At 37.7% G+C, this 13,403-nt stretch overlaps 1 protein-coding gene and 1 non-coding gene across 2 annotated transcripts in view; both read right to left on the reverse strand.

Moving 5' to 3' along the window:
- The window catches only part of LRCH2 (leucine rich repeats and calponin homology domain containing 2), a 150,226-nt gene that overhangs the window by 8,157 nt on the left and 128,666 nt on the right, over window positions 1-13,403 (reverse strand). The window contains exons 15-17 of the mRNA XM_012812883.1: window positions 13,208-13,252; window positions 2,659-2,709; window positions 8-29 (exon numbers count right to left, since the gene is read on the reverse strand). Coding sequence (XP_012668337.1) covers window positions 8-29; window positions 2,659-2,709; window positions 13,208-13,252 — 118 coding nt within the window. The remainder of the gene's footprint in view (window positions 1-7; window positions 30-2,658; window positions 2,710-13,207; window positions 13,253-13,403) is intronic.
- LOC111722287 lies at window positions 2,020-2,148 on the reverse strand. Its single transcript, XR_002771129.1, has one exon. It is a non-coding gene; the product is annotated as a small nucleolar RNA SNORA35 (small nucleolar RNA).

A 13,403-nucleotide genomic window follows, 5' to 3' on the forward strand; every position in this document is an offset into this window, starting at 1 on the left:
TGTGAAAAACTATCAGTTCTCTCATAGTCCTAAAAAAACAGAAAATAAATAAGATCTCTTTTCTTTCCAAATAATCAAAGCCATTTATTTATATCCATTCAATTTTGAGAAGTATCTATTTCCACAATTAGTAGACAAAAGTAACTAGCATTTGATTCAAGTTGATGCATTTCACTTGTAAGAAGTCAATAAATATTTGCCAAGTAACCTGACTAGACAAGTCTTTAAATATTTCTCTCTTATAGTATAAGAAAAATGAAAATCATTACAGAAATATATAAAATATAACATTTTTTTAAAAAAAGAGCCAGAGTAAATTCTCCCAAAAATAAAGGAAGCTTCAAGTGAAAAGTGAATTCAGTGTATACTCAATATCCACTACAGATTTAACACTTAATGAGATGGAGCAGGGATCTTCCTTAGGGGCCTGTTGGGCCTCACCCCCCACTCCCCTGACCTAAAAATAAAGGAAAAATAAAATTGCTTTAAGGAAAATTCCCAAGCACTTAGCTTAGGCCTGCAACCATCAGTTAGAAAAGAAAATGAATAACCTGCTATGCAAGAAGATTATAATAACTTAAACTATAGCCACCCAAGTAAGTCAGAGCCACAAGATGTTTGGTTCCCTATAGAAACTAAAGATAATACCTTAACATATGTCCTTAAGTTGTTTTTAGAAATCAGGACCCTTGCCCAATGGAAAATGGGTTTACTTTCATGTAGCCCTCAGACACACTAAAACCAGAAGTAGATCAGGAAGTCCTGGAAATTTCCCAGCCCTCAACTCACTTTGAAAACCCCCGCACCCCTGCCTTTAAAACTCCTTGCTCATTATCAGTTTTCAGCCTTTTGGTAAAGATCAAGCATAGTAAAAAGCCTTGCTCATAAGCCATCAGCGCATTTAGGTCTTAAGTGCTGGCTGCCCGTTCGCCTTGCTTGGCACCCTACAATAAATGCCTTTCTTTCTCTGTGAATTCTAGTGTCACTGTTTGGCTCTGCTACACCAGGCAAGTTTGTTGAGTAGCATTAACAATGAGTAACCTGAAGCAAATCTATATATTCATACTAATAAAGGCTACAGAACAATAGATGGTAAATTATTATTTCTTCTATTTGAATGCACATTATTCAAAAGTGCTTCATACATAGTGGCTTGATCTGGAAAGATCTGTAGTACATTTTAAATAAACTTGAACTTAAGAGTCAGAAATCTTAGGCTATGTCTTCAGCACAATATTTAATTTCTTTGTCATTGTTTCTTCATCTTTCAAATGAGGTTATTGTGAAAATTAAGTTAACTAAATGAAACTATCTATAAACTGCACAGAAATAAAACCATATAATGTTAGCACCTTATTTAATCTGTATAACAATTCTGTGAAGTATATAGACCTAGCCTTCCATCACTTGTCTGCCATTTACTGATTAGGTTCTTTGGGAAAGATGTCAATCTTAGCTGTAAAATGATGGTGATGATACTCATTTGGTGGCATTGCTATTAGGTTCAAATGTACAGGCAAGGACTTTCTTAATAGTAAACACTACACTAATTGGTCTTACCATTTTCCATTCACATATGAAATAGAAGTGATCAGAATTCTGTAGATTGTCTGAATCTTCTGCTGATTATCATGTGATATAAAGTTCAAGCTGAATGTTAGCTGAGCTATCAAAACACATACATGCTTACCACCCTATCCATCCACAAGCCTCATAGTTTGTCTTCATTATTTTGGTTAAATTGTTATGAATTCCTAGACAAAATTTCACTTGCCTAAATGCAAACAAAATTATATTATAAAAGTAATAAAATTTATTTGAGAAAGTTGGTACAAATACTCTCCTCACTGAGCACAGACCATAAAATCATAAAGTAAGCAGGCAAATAAACAGTATAGTAGTTGTAAACAATAGTTTTAACCAAAACACCAGAGTATTTGATTGAGATTTCATAAGCTGTAACTTTCATATACCCATTCTTCCCATACTATCCCCTTAAGGTCTCAGATGCCAAAAAAAAAGTGTAACCTCCTGTCGATAGGAACAACCCACTGCAGGGATGTTTCTCGTGGAAAAAGGAAGTTTCTATTGCATTGCTTTCAGACCTAACTGGTTACAAGAAAAACCAAAGGTCATTGCACAATGCTAAACTACTTTTTTCATATTTAAAATTTGAAAGCTGATCTTATAATCTATTATTTATTTATTTATTTATTTATTTATTTTATTAGAGATAGTGTCTAGCTCTTGGTTAGGCTGCTCTCAAACTACTAAGCTTGGCAATCCACCCACCTTGGCCTCCCTGAGAGCTAGAATTACAGGTGCGAGCTACCATGCCTGGCTACCATTTACTTTAAAATATAAATGAATCAGAAAACATACATACATTTCATAACGTGATTTTTCTTTGATCTATAAACATTTCCCAGTATGAAAATCATAAATAAATGATACTGTCAATATTTATACAAAAGATGGTACTCTTAGAGTTTTTATATGCCAGAAGGTCTGTATAAACTAGTCTACCAAGGACTTAAAGATAAAGGTGAATAAATTACATTGTTAAAAAATATTAAGTTTGAGGGAAGAAGCAAATAAGAACTCTATAGAAAACATATTTCAAAAGCACATAAAAACATATAAAAACAGAACTTGTACCTCAGATGATACTGGAGATTGTGGTGACATATTAGCATTATCACTGTCTTGCTAAAATATGAAAATAAAAAGATGAAAATATGAAATTATAATACAAATGATGATTTAAACACAACAAAAGGAAAATAAAAATTGTTTTGGTCAACTACTAAGGAAAAATCTGCACTATACCATCTAGGACCTTACCACTCAAAGTGTAGTCTATGAACCAGCAGCACAGGTGTCCTCTGGCAGTTTGTCAGAAATGTAGAAACTCAGGCCCCACCCAAGATCTATATTTCAGTAAGATCCAAGTGATTCTAAGTACAGTACTTTTACAATTTGAGAAGTACTGTCTATACATAATAGCAATGACCTGTTAACAATCAGAGACATGTAAATGAAGACGTGCAAAAGGTCCATCACTCCAAAGAAGAATTCACATCTGGAAGATTATATATAAAATATAGGCTTAAAATGATTACAAAATATTAATTTTATAAAATATGAAAAGGTTCATGATTTTTGAATGACAATTCTACTGCCAACCTAATATGAAACTTTTGACATTCACCCTTGAATATGCATACCACAAGAACATTTACTCATTAATTCACCAGACAATTACTGCCTTTGTCAGATACTCTGCTAGACACTGAGAATATTGAAATTTACTAAAATATCATCCATTCAAGGACCTTTTAGTCTATGAGAAAAATGGACTCATGTATGTAAGCAAGATAGAATTCTCAGAACAATACAGAGCTATGCATGGCATATTATGAAGCACAAATAATAGGTACTTGGGAGAATAAGTGTCTGAGTGTTTACCAGAAAAAGAAGAAATATTTCAAGATGAGAGAACAAGAACAAAGATAAAGAAGCAAAAAATGGAAGGATGAGCACAGAAAAACTTTGAGCACTTCTCTATTGCTGGAAGGTAAGATGAAAGAAGGACAAGTTGCAAGTTGAGGTTGATATGGTAAGCAGGGGCTTTATAAACAAGGATCTAGAATTTACCTTCTAGGTTATGAGGTGAACTTTAAGGTTTCTAAGCAAGAGAATGGCCTGACTATATGTTCTTTGAAATGATCATGGTGGGGGTGGGGGGCAGCACAAGATGGTGGATTAGAAACAGCTCCTTATTAGCCACTCAATGTGAGACAGGGGAACTAGAACTCCAGTCACCTCTAGCTGGGGGAACTTACACAGGGACATTACTCTGAGGGCACAGTGAAACAGTGGTGGACTCCAGGAGCAGAAGAGGTTTGGAACTGAGGAGAACCGGCACATGGGGCAAGTGCTCACTTACAGGCAGGGGCTGGCCAACTAGCCCTCATGCAGTCTGGGGAAGAGGAAAGGCTGTCCTATAGTTTATTGATTTTAGAGTAAACAGCTCTAGCAAGCAGTTTAAACTACTTAAACTAGTGAGGGGTTCAAAAATTGCTCAGTGGCCAAGACTGAATACCTGGAAGGGTAGATCTCCCATTGATGTGGCTGCTAAACAGGTGTGCCACTGTGGGAAGGCCACATCAGAAGAACAATTCGCAGAGTCCTAGTGCATGGTTGGCTCTGGTGCACCTGCTGAGCTCAGGCAATTATCCTTGGGGTGAGCTGAATAGACCCTGCATCCTCAGGGAAAACCCCGTGGTTGTCAGGGGGCACTGTTTAACGTGCCTCCTAAGGAAGGTGGCTGGAGCTTTAGGACCCCAATCACAAGAGGACTGAAAGCTGATGATGTGACCAGACCCTAATTGAGATCAAATAAGCCATAAAGATAGGACTCAAATGCCTCTGCAAATAGAAAATGGCTTCCACCTTCCATTTTATATACAGAAAAAGCAGCATTTGTGTTCTCCATCTCCTAACACCATACCGCCATTTGGTGTACAGGCAATATGCTGCAACATATATAAAAGTATATATATACACACACACATATCTTCCATTTTTTGCTCCTTTTCACAATTTTTTTCTTAGTTCTTTTTCCCTCTGTTTTGTTATTTTTGTTGCCTTTTTTCTTCTTTTTGTCTGGTTACATTTTTATTTTTCATTTTTTCTTTCTTAAATAGCAAGGGCGCCTCCATTTTTGTTATGGTTTTCAGCCCCTTTAATTGTTTCATCCTTTTTTACTCCTCTCCTTTTATCTCTCTTTTGGTAGAGACTTTTCTACTTTTCTTACCTTTCCCACATACATTTCCCAGTTACTTGGAAGGCTGAGGCAAAAGAATCACATGAGCCCAAGAGTTTGAGGTTGCTGTGAGCTATGGCGCTACAGCACTCTACTGAGGGCAACAAGGTAAGAGTCTGTCTTAAAAAAAAAAAAAAAAGAAAGAAAGAAAAGATAAACTAAATTGATAAACCTTTGGCCGGATTAACTAGAAACAAAAAAGTAAGATCTCTAATAACCTGAATCAGAAACGAAAAGGCAAACTATCAACAAATACCACAGAAACTCTATGCCCAGAAATTTGACAATGTGGTAGAAATGGACCAATACCAGGAATCACACCATCTCCCTAGACCATGAAGAAAGAGTTCTCTTGAACAGAACAATATCAAACACTGAGATTGAAAAAACAATAAAAAAAATCTTCCAACAAAAAGAAGTCCTGGGCTCGGCACCTGTGGCTCAAGTGGCTAAGGCGCCAGCCACATACACCTAAGGTGGTGGGTTTGGATCCAGCCTGGGCCTGCCAAATAACAATGACAGCTGCAACCAAAAAATAGCCAGGTGTTGCGGCGGGTGCCTGTGGTCCCAGCTACTTGGGAAGCAGAGGCAGGAGACTCGCTTGAGCCCAGGAGTTGGAGGTTGCTGTGAGCTGTGACGCCACAGCACTCTACCCAGGGCAACAGCTTGAGGCTCTGTCTCAAAACAAAACAAAACAAAACAAAAAAGTCCTGGAAGAGATGGCTTCACACCAGAATTCTATCAAACCTTCAAAGAGGAGCTTGTATCTATAATGCAGAAACTATTCCAAAACATTGAGAAGGAAGGCACCTTCCCCAGTGCTTTCTATGAAGCAAACATTACCCTGATACCAAAACCAGAAAAGACTCAACCAAAAAGGAGAACTACTTACCAATTTCACTAATGAATATCAATGCAAAAATACTTAAAATCAATAAAATCTTAGCCAATCGCTTTCAATTGCGTTCGCAGCCACCGCCTCTAGCTCTCCGAGCTCCAGCCAAAGAAGGCGGGTAAGTAAGGAGGTCTTTATACCATGGCTCATACAAAGCAGACTGCCCACAAATCCACCGGTGGTAAAGCACCCAGGAAGCAACGGGCTACAAAAGCCACTCCCAAGAGTGCGCCCTCTACTGGAGGGGTGAAGAAACCTCATCGCTACAGGTCTGGTACTGTGGTACTCCGTGAAATAAGACATTATCAGAAGTCCACTGAACTTCTGATTCGCAAACTTCCTTTCCAGCGTCTGATGCGAGAAATTGCTCAGGACTTTAAGACAGATCTGCGCTTCCAGAGCACAGCTATTGGTGCTTTGCAGGAGGCAAGTGAGGCCTATCTGATTGGCCTTTTTGAAGACACCAACCTGTGTGCTATCCATGCCAAATGTGTAACAATTATGCCAAAAGACATCCAGCTAGCACGCTGCATACATGGAGAATGTGCTTAAGAGTCTGCTATGATGGGAAAACATTTCATTATCAAAAAAAAAAAATTCTCTTCTTCCTGTTATTGGTAGTTCTGAACATTAGATTTTTTTTTCCCCATGGGGTCAAAAGATACTTAAGTATATGATTGCGACTGGAAAAATAGGGGACAGAAATCAGGTATTGGCCGTTTTTCCACTTTCATTTGTGTGTGAATTTTTAATATAAAATGCGGGGATGTGCAGCATTAAAGCGAGTCAAAATGTTTCAGTGAACAAGTTTCAGCAGTTCGACTTGATAACAATTACAAATAAACCTGTTAAATTTTTCTGGACAATGCCAGCATTTGGATTTTTTTTTAAAAGAAGTAAATTTCTTATTGACGGCAACTAAATGGTGTTTGTATCATTTGTATCATACAGTAGGTTCCATCCATTCACTACACTTTTCTAACTGAGTTGTCCTACATGCAAGTACATGTTTTTAATGTTGTCTATCTTCTGTGCTGTTCCTGTAAGTTTGCTATTAAAATACATTAAACTGTAAAAAAATAACTTAGCCAATAGATTACAGTTACACATTAAAAAAATTATGCATCATGATCAAGTAGTCTTCATCCTAGGGATGCAAGGCTGGTTTGACGTAAACAAATCCATAAATGTAATTTACCATATTAACAGAAGCAAAAACAAAGACCATATGATCCTCTCAATAGATGTAGAAAAAAGCATTTGACAAAATTCAGCATCCTTTTCTAATGAGAACATTAAGAATATAGGCATAGGTGGCACATTTCTTAAACTGATTGAAGCCATTTACAACAAACCCACAACTAACATCATACTGAATGGAGTAAAACTGAAAGCTTTTCCACTTAGAACAGGAACTAGATAAGGATGTCCTCTACTGTCCTGCTAGTAAACATAGTGCTAGAAGTTCTAGCCAATGCAGTCAGACAAGAGAAGGATATAAAGGGAATCCAAATGGGGGCAGAGTAGGTCAAACTCTCAATCTTTGTCAATGATATGATCTTATACTTAAGAAAACCCCACAGACTCAATCACAGGACTTCAGGAAGTAATCAAAAAATACAGTAACATCTCAGGGTATAAAATCAATGTTCACAAATCAGTAGTCTTTGTATACTCCAAGAACAGACAAGTTGAGAAGCTCATCAAAGACATAATCCCCTTCACAGCAGCTTCAAAGAAAATGAAATACCTAGGAATATACCTAACAAAAGAGGCAAAGAACCTCTACAAAGATAATTAGGAAACCCTAAGGAAAGAAATAGCAGAAAACATTAAAAAATGGAATAATAGGATGGATGGAGGGAGAGTAATTGGTGGGACCACACCTACGGTGCATCTTACAAAGGTACATGTGAAATTTACTAGGTATAGAATATAAATGTCTTAACACAATAACTAAGAAAATGCCGTGAAGGCTATGTTAACCAGTTTGCTGAAAACATTTCAAATTGTATATAAAATCAGCACATTGTACCCCATGATTGCATTAATGTACATAGCCATGATTTAATTAAAAAAAAAAAGAAAGAAAAAGAACTCAAAACTTTAAGTTAAAAAAATGGAATAATATGCCATACTCTTGGCTGGGAGGAATCAACACTGTTAAAATGTCTATATTAAAAATGCAATCTACAGATTCAATGCAATCCTCATTAAAATACCAACACCATACATTGACAAACTGCAAAAATTTTTCTTCATTTTGTATGGAACCACCCCCCCCCAATAATTCCTACTCAATAAATGATGCTGGGAGAACTGGACAAGCACATATATATGACTGAAACTGGATCTACACCTTCCACAACTTACAAAAATTGACTCAAGATGGATAAAAGATATAAATCAAAGACATGAAACAATAAAAATACTAGAAAAAAGTATGGGAAAATCTTTTGAGGATCAGCCTGGGGAAAGATTTTATGAAGAAGACTTCCTTGGCAATTGTAACAACAACAATAATGAACCAAAAGGACTTAATTAAACTGAAAAACTAATACACAACAACTAAGGGAATAAGCTTAAAGCAAACAGCTTCAGAATGCAAAAAAAAGTTTACATGTTAGTAATCTTTTTTTCTTTTTTTTTGAGACAGAGCCTCAAGCTGTCCCCCTGGGTAGAGTGCTGTAGCTTCACAGCTCACAGCAACCTCCAATTCCTGGACTCAAGTGAGTCTCCTGCCTCAGCCTCCCAAGTAGCGGGACCACAGGCACCCGCCACAATGCCTGGCTATTTTTTAGTTGCAGCCGTCATTGTTGTTTGGCAGGTCCGGGCTGGATTCGAACCAGCCACCTCAGGTGTATGTGGCTGGCGCCTTAGCCACTTGAGCCACAGGTGCCGAGCCTGCATGTTAGTAATCTGACAAAGGCTTGATAATTAGTATCTACAGAGAACTCAAATTAATCTACAAAAAAAGGCAAACAATCCCACCTATCACTGGGCAAGAAACAGGAACAGAACCTTCTTTGAGGAAGACAGGTGAATCGCTAACCAACATAAAAAATTGTTCATTAACCTTCATCGTCAGAGAAATGCAAATCAAAACCAGCCTGAGATATTACCTAACTCCAGTAAGATTAGCCCACATCACAAATTACCAAAGTTGTAGATGCTGGCGTGGATGTAGAGAGAGATCACTTTTACACTGTTGGTGGGACTGCAAACTCATACAGTCTCTCTGGAAAGAAGTATGGAGAACCTTCAAAGAACTCAAATTAGACTTCCCATTTGACCCCACAATCCGACTACTAGGCATCTACCCAGACGAAAAAATATCATTTTATCATAAGGACATTTGTAGTAGTTTATCACAGCTCCATTTACAATTGCCGAGATGTGGAAACAAATGCCCATCAAGTCAGGAATGGTTTAACAAACTGTGGAATACTATTCAGCCATAAGAAAAGATAGTGACTTTAAATATTTTGTATTAACCTGGAAGGAGGTGAAACACATTCTTTAATCTAATATGAAACCAGTAGATGATCTAATACATGCCCACATAGGAGTAAAACTCAATTCAATTCAAGTTGAGGGGCAGGAATGGGGGAGAGGGATCGGGAGATTGGTGTATTCCCACTTAATGGGCACAATGTAGGGGTATATGGCACACCTTTTGCATGTGGGACACAACTATAAGAGAAATTCTACCTAAAAACTTCAAAAACTGTGACCTGGCTATTTGTACCCTCACATTAACCTGAAATAAAAAACCAAGACGATCATTCTGGCTGCAGTGAGGAGAATGAACTTGAGAAAGGGAAAAGAACAAGGAAGCTTCTGCAGTAGTCCAGGTGAGAAATGATAAGGACCTATGCCAGGACAAATAGCAGAAATAAAAGTGGGGAATGTATACAAAATATTTCAATAAAAATAAATAAATAAATAGTATGCCTTTGCCACTCAATAGATACTGAGGCAGGTAATAAGAAGACAAGGAAAACAGTCAAACTGAATCTCTAGGAAGGCATTCACTAAACGTTTTATATAAAAGGCCAAATAGTAGGCCTTTTGCTGATCTCTGTAGCAACTAGTTTCCCTTTATCCACAGTGGGTACATTCTAAGCCCCCAGTTGATGTCTGAAACCACAGAGAGTACTGAACCCTGTATACACACTATGTTTTTTATCCTATACATACACACTAATGGTAAAGTTCACTTTATAAATTAGGCATAAGAGATTAGCATCATTTGCTAATAAAATAGAATAAATGTAACAATACACTGTAATAAAATTTAAGTGAATCTAGTCTCTCTCCCTCTCTCAAATATCTTACTATATGATAATCATCTATTTTCAGACTGCAGCTGACTATGGGTAACTGAAACCTTGGAAGGAGAACCAGCAGATGAGGAGTAGAAGGACTTATGTACTCAACTCTTCCATTGTAATGCAGAAGCAGCCATATGTAAATGTGTGTGGCTTTTTTCCAATATAACTTTATTTATAATCACATCTGGTAGCCCAAATTTGGTCCCTGGGCCATAGTTTGGCAGTCTCTGTTCTAACTGGATGGTGAATGGTGATTCTACTAACTCAGTAGTTCTCAGAGCTTGGCTGTGGATTAACCTCAGATGGTAAACTTCAAAAACCTTATTGTCCAACAGATATGAATAGAAACTTCACTGATGAAGACACACAAATGGCCAACAAACATTTGAAAAACTATTCATCATCCCTGATCGTCAGAGAAACGCAAATCAAAACCACCCTGAGATATCACCTAACCCCAGTGAGAATAGTCCACATCACAAAGTCTCAAAGCTGCAGATGCTGGCGTGGATGTGGAGAGAAGTGAACACTTTTATACTGCTGGTGGGACTGCAAACTATACAACCTTTCTGGAAGGAAGTATGAAGAATCCTCAAAGAACTCAAATTAGACATCACATTTGATCTTGCAATCCCATTACTAGGCATCTACCCAGAAGAAAAAAATTCATTTTATCATAAGGACATTTGCACTAGACTGTTTATTGCAGCTCAATTTACAATTGCCAAAATGTGGAAACAACCTAAATGCCCACTGACCCAGGAATGGGTTAATAAACTGTGATATATTTATACTATGGAATACTTACTATTCATCCATTTAAAAAGATGGAGACTTTATATCTTTTGTATTAACCTGGATTGAGTTGGAACACATTCTGCTTAGTGGAGAAGCAAGAATCCAATGTACTCAATTCTAATATGAAGGCAGTAGATGATCTAATATAATGTGGGGAGTAGGGGAATGAGAGATGGGGAAAGAGGAGGAGAGAGGGGCATGGGGTCACTATGTATGGCACACCTTTTGGGGGCGGGACACAATTACAAGCCAGACTTTACCTAACAAATGCAATCAGTGTAACCTAATTCTTTGTACCCTCACTGAATCTCAAATAATAATAATTTATAATTCTCCTTTTTGTTTTTTTTGGTAGAGACAGAGTCTTACTTTATCACCCTTGGTAGAGTGCTGTAGCATCACACAGCTCATAGCAACCTCCAATTCCTGGGCTTAAGCGATTCTCTTGCCTCAGCCTCCCGAGTAGCTGGGACCACAGGTGCCCACCACAATGCCCGGCTATTTTTTGGTTGCAGTTCAGCTGGGACTGGGTTTGAACCCGCCACCCTCAGTATATGGGGTTATTGCCCTACTCACTGAGCCACAGGCGCCGCCCCAAAACAATAGTAATTTAAAGAAAACCTCCTTGCTCAGGCCACACCACATCATACCACATGCCAATTAAATGAAAATACCTTGAGGTGAGACTCAAGTACCAATACTTTTTAAGTGCAGACAAGGTTGAAAGCCACTGAACCAACTGCTGAACACTATGGAAAACTGAGTTTAGAAGCAAAAATGAAAAACTTAGTTTTGAATATGTTAAGTCCTAGTGGGTTTACGTGATATATCCAGCAGAGAGTCTAAGCAGGTAGGAAGATGGATATAAGATTAGAAGAGCCTGAAGCTCAGAGTAAATGTCTATACTAGAGACAACCCTGAGAGGCTGCAGCAGGTATGCAGGTGTTATTTACTGAAGCCTTAAGAGTTGATGAAGCCATTCTAGTGACCACATAGTGGACCATTCCCTAGGAAACAACAATATTTGGGAGCAAACCAAGATCTTGTATAGCTGGTGCAAGGCAAAGCTAGGGGTAGGTGTACAGGAACTGACTGTGTTCATGTACAGGTAAATATTACCAAACACACCTACACAAAACATGTCATTCAGGATTAATTATAAGTAATAACAGTGAAAGATGACCAGCTATTGGCAGAGCTGCCTTTTATTTATGCTAGTGTATACTATGGGAGAGGCCATGGAGAGAAATAGGCATCTGGGCTGGGGAATGATAACTCACTTGACTCTATTAATTGTTTTGTGATTCTGTTTCCTAAAAATAAAGGCATTTACTGAAGCCTGCCAAGTACTCAACATCAAATTAACTATCAATTCCCCTAACCAAAAACATACAAAAACTTAAATATTTCAGGTGATGAAAATGTATCATTTCAATAAAGCTAGGTTGCTGCACAGTTTATTATGTTGGTGCAATAGAAAAATTTATGGTAATGAACAAATTGTAGAAATACAATTTCAAATTTTAAAATAGTGCACAGAAGGGAAGCGTCTGTGGCTCAGTGAGTAGGGCACCGGCCCCATATACCGAGTATGACGGGTTCAAACCCAGCCCCGACCAAACTGCAATAAAAGTAAATAGCTGGGCATTGTGGCGGGTGCCTGTAGTCCGAGTTACTCAGGAGGCTGAGGCAAGAGAATCACCCCAGGGGTCTTCAAACTTTTTAAACAGGGGGCCAGTTCACTGTCCCTCAGACCGTTGGAGGGCTGGACTGTGGGCCTCGGGTCGAATCAGCTGCTAAGCAGGACAGGCAGCCGTGGCAAAAACACCCAGCAGGCCATATAAATGTCCTAGGCAGGCCACATGCAGTCTGCGGGGCCGTAGTTTGAGAATGCCTGGCCTAAGCCCAAGAGCTGGAGGTTGCTGTGAGCTGTGACGCCACAGCACTGTACTGAGGGTGTCAAAGTGAGACTCTGTCTCTTTAAAAAAAAAAAATAGTGCACAGAATTTGTGGAAAGAGTTCCTATACAAAGTTTCTAAAAAATCTGAATTGACAACCAGGCTAATTTAGAAAGATAGGAAAAATAAACTTAAATTCATGGGTTATAGGTACAAGATGAATGACGATGAAATTCTAAAACTGAATTATTAGCTAATTGTGTTCTAAAGGACATATAGAAATGAACTAATCAATAATTGTATTATGATGCTTGAACATTTTTATTATTGGAGAAAACCCATGTATTAAATCAAAAACAAAGAATCTGAAAGATTGAATTTTATTATCATTCAGCCAACTCAATATGGTAAGTAAACATCTCAAATAATTATTGAAATTATCCTTTTTTCTCACCTCATCATTTTCATTCCCACTTGAACTCTTCCTTGTTGATTTATACTGAAAAATATTAAAAGCACATACTTTATTTTTCCTTGAACATGAATTCTCCACTAGCAAATTATGTGTGAAGTTTATTCATATTTTGGCACTTTTATTAAATTACTTGATATTAAGTTTAAGTAAATAACAAGTTTTTTTTTTTTTTTTT

The sequence above is a fragment of the Otolemur garnettii genome, unplaced genomic scaffold, assembly GCF_000181295.1.
Source record: "Otolemur garnettii isolate 467f Iridium unplaced genomic scaffold, OtoGar3 scaffold00230, whole genome shotgun sequence".
In the NCBI taxonomy this organism is placed as follows: Eukaryota; Metazoa; Chordata; class Mammalia; order Primates; family Galagidae; genus Otolemur; species Otolemur garnettii.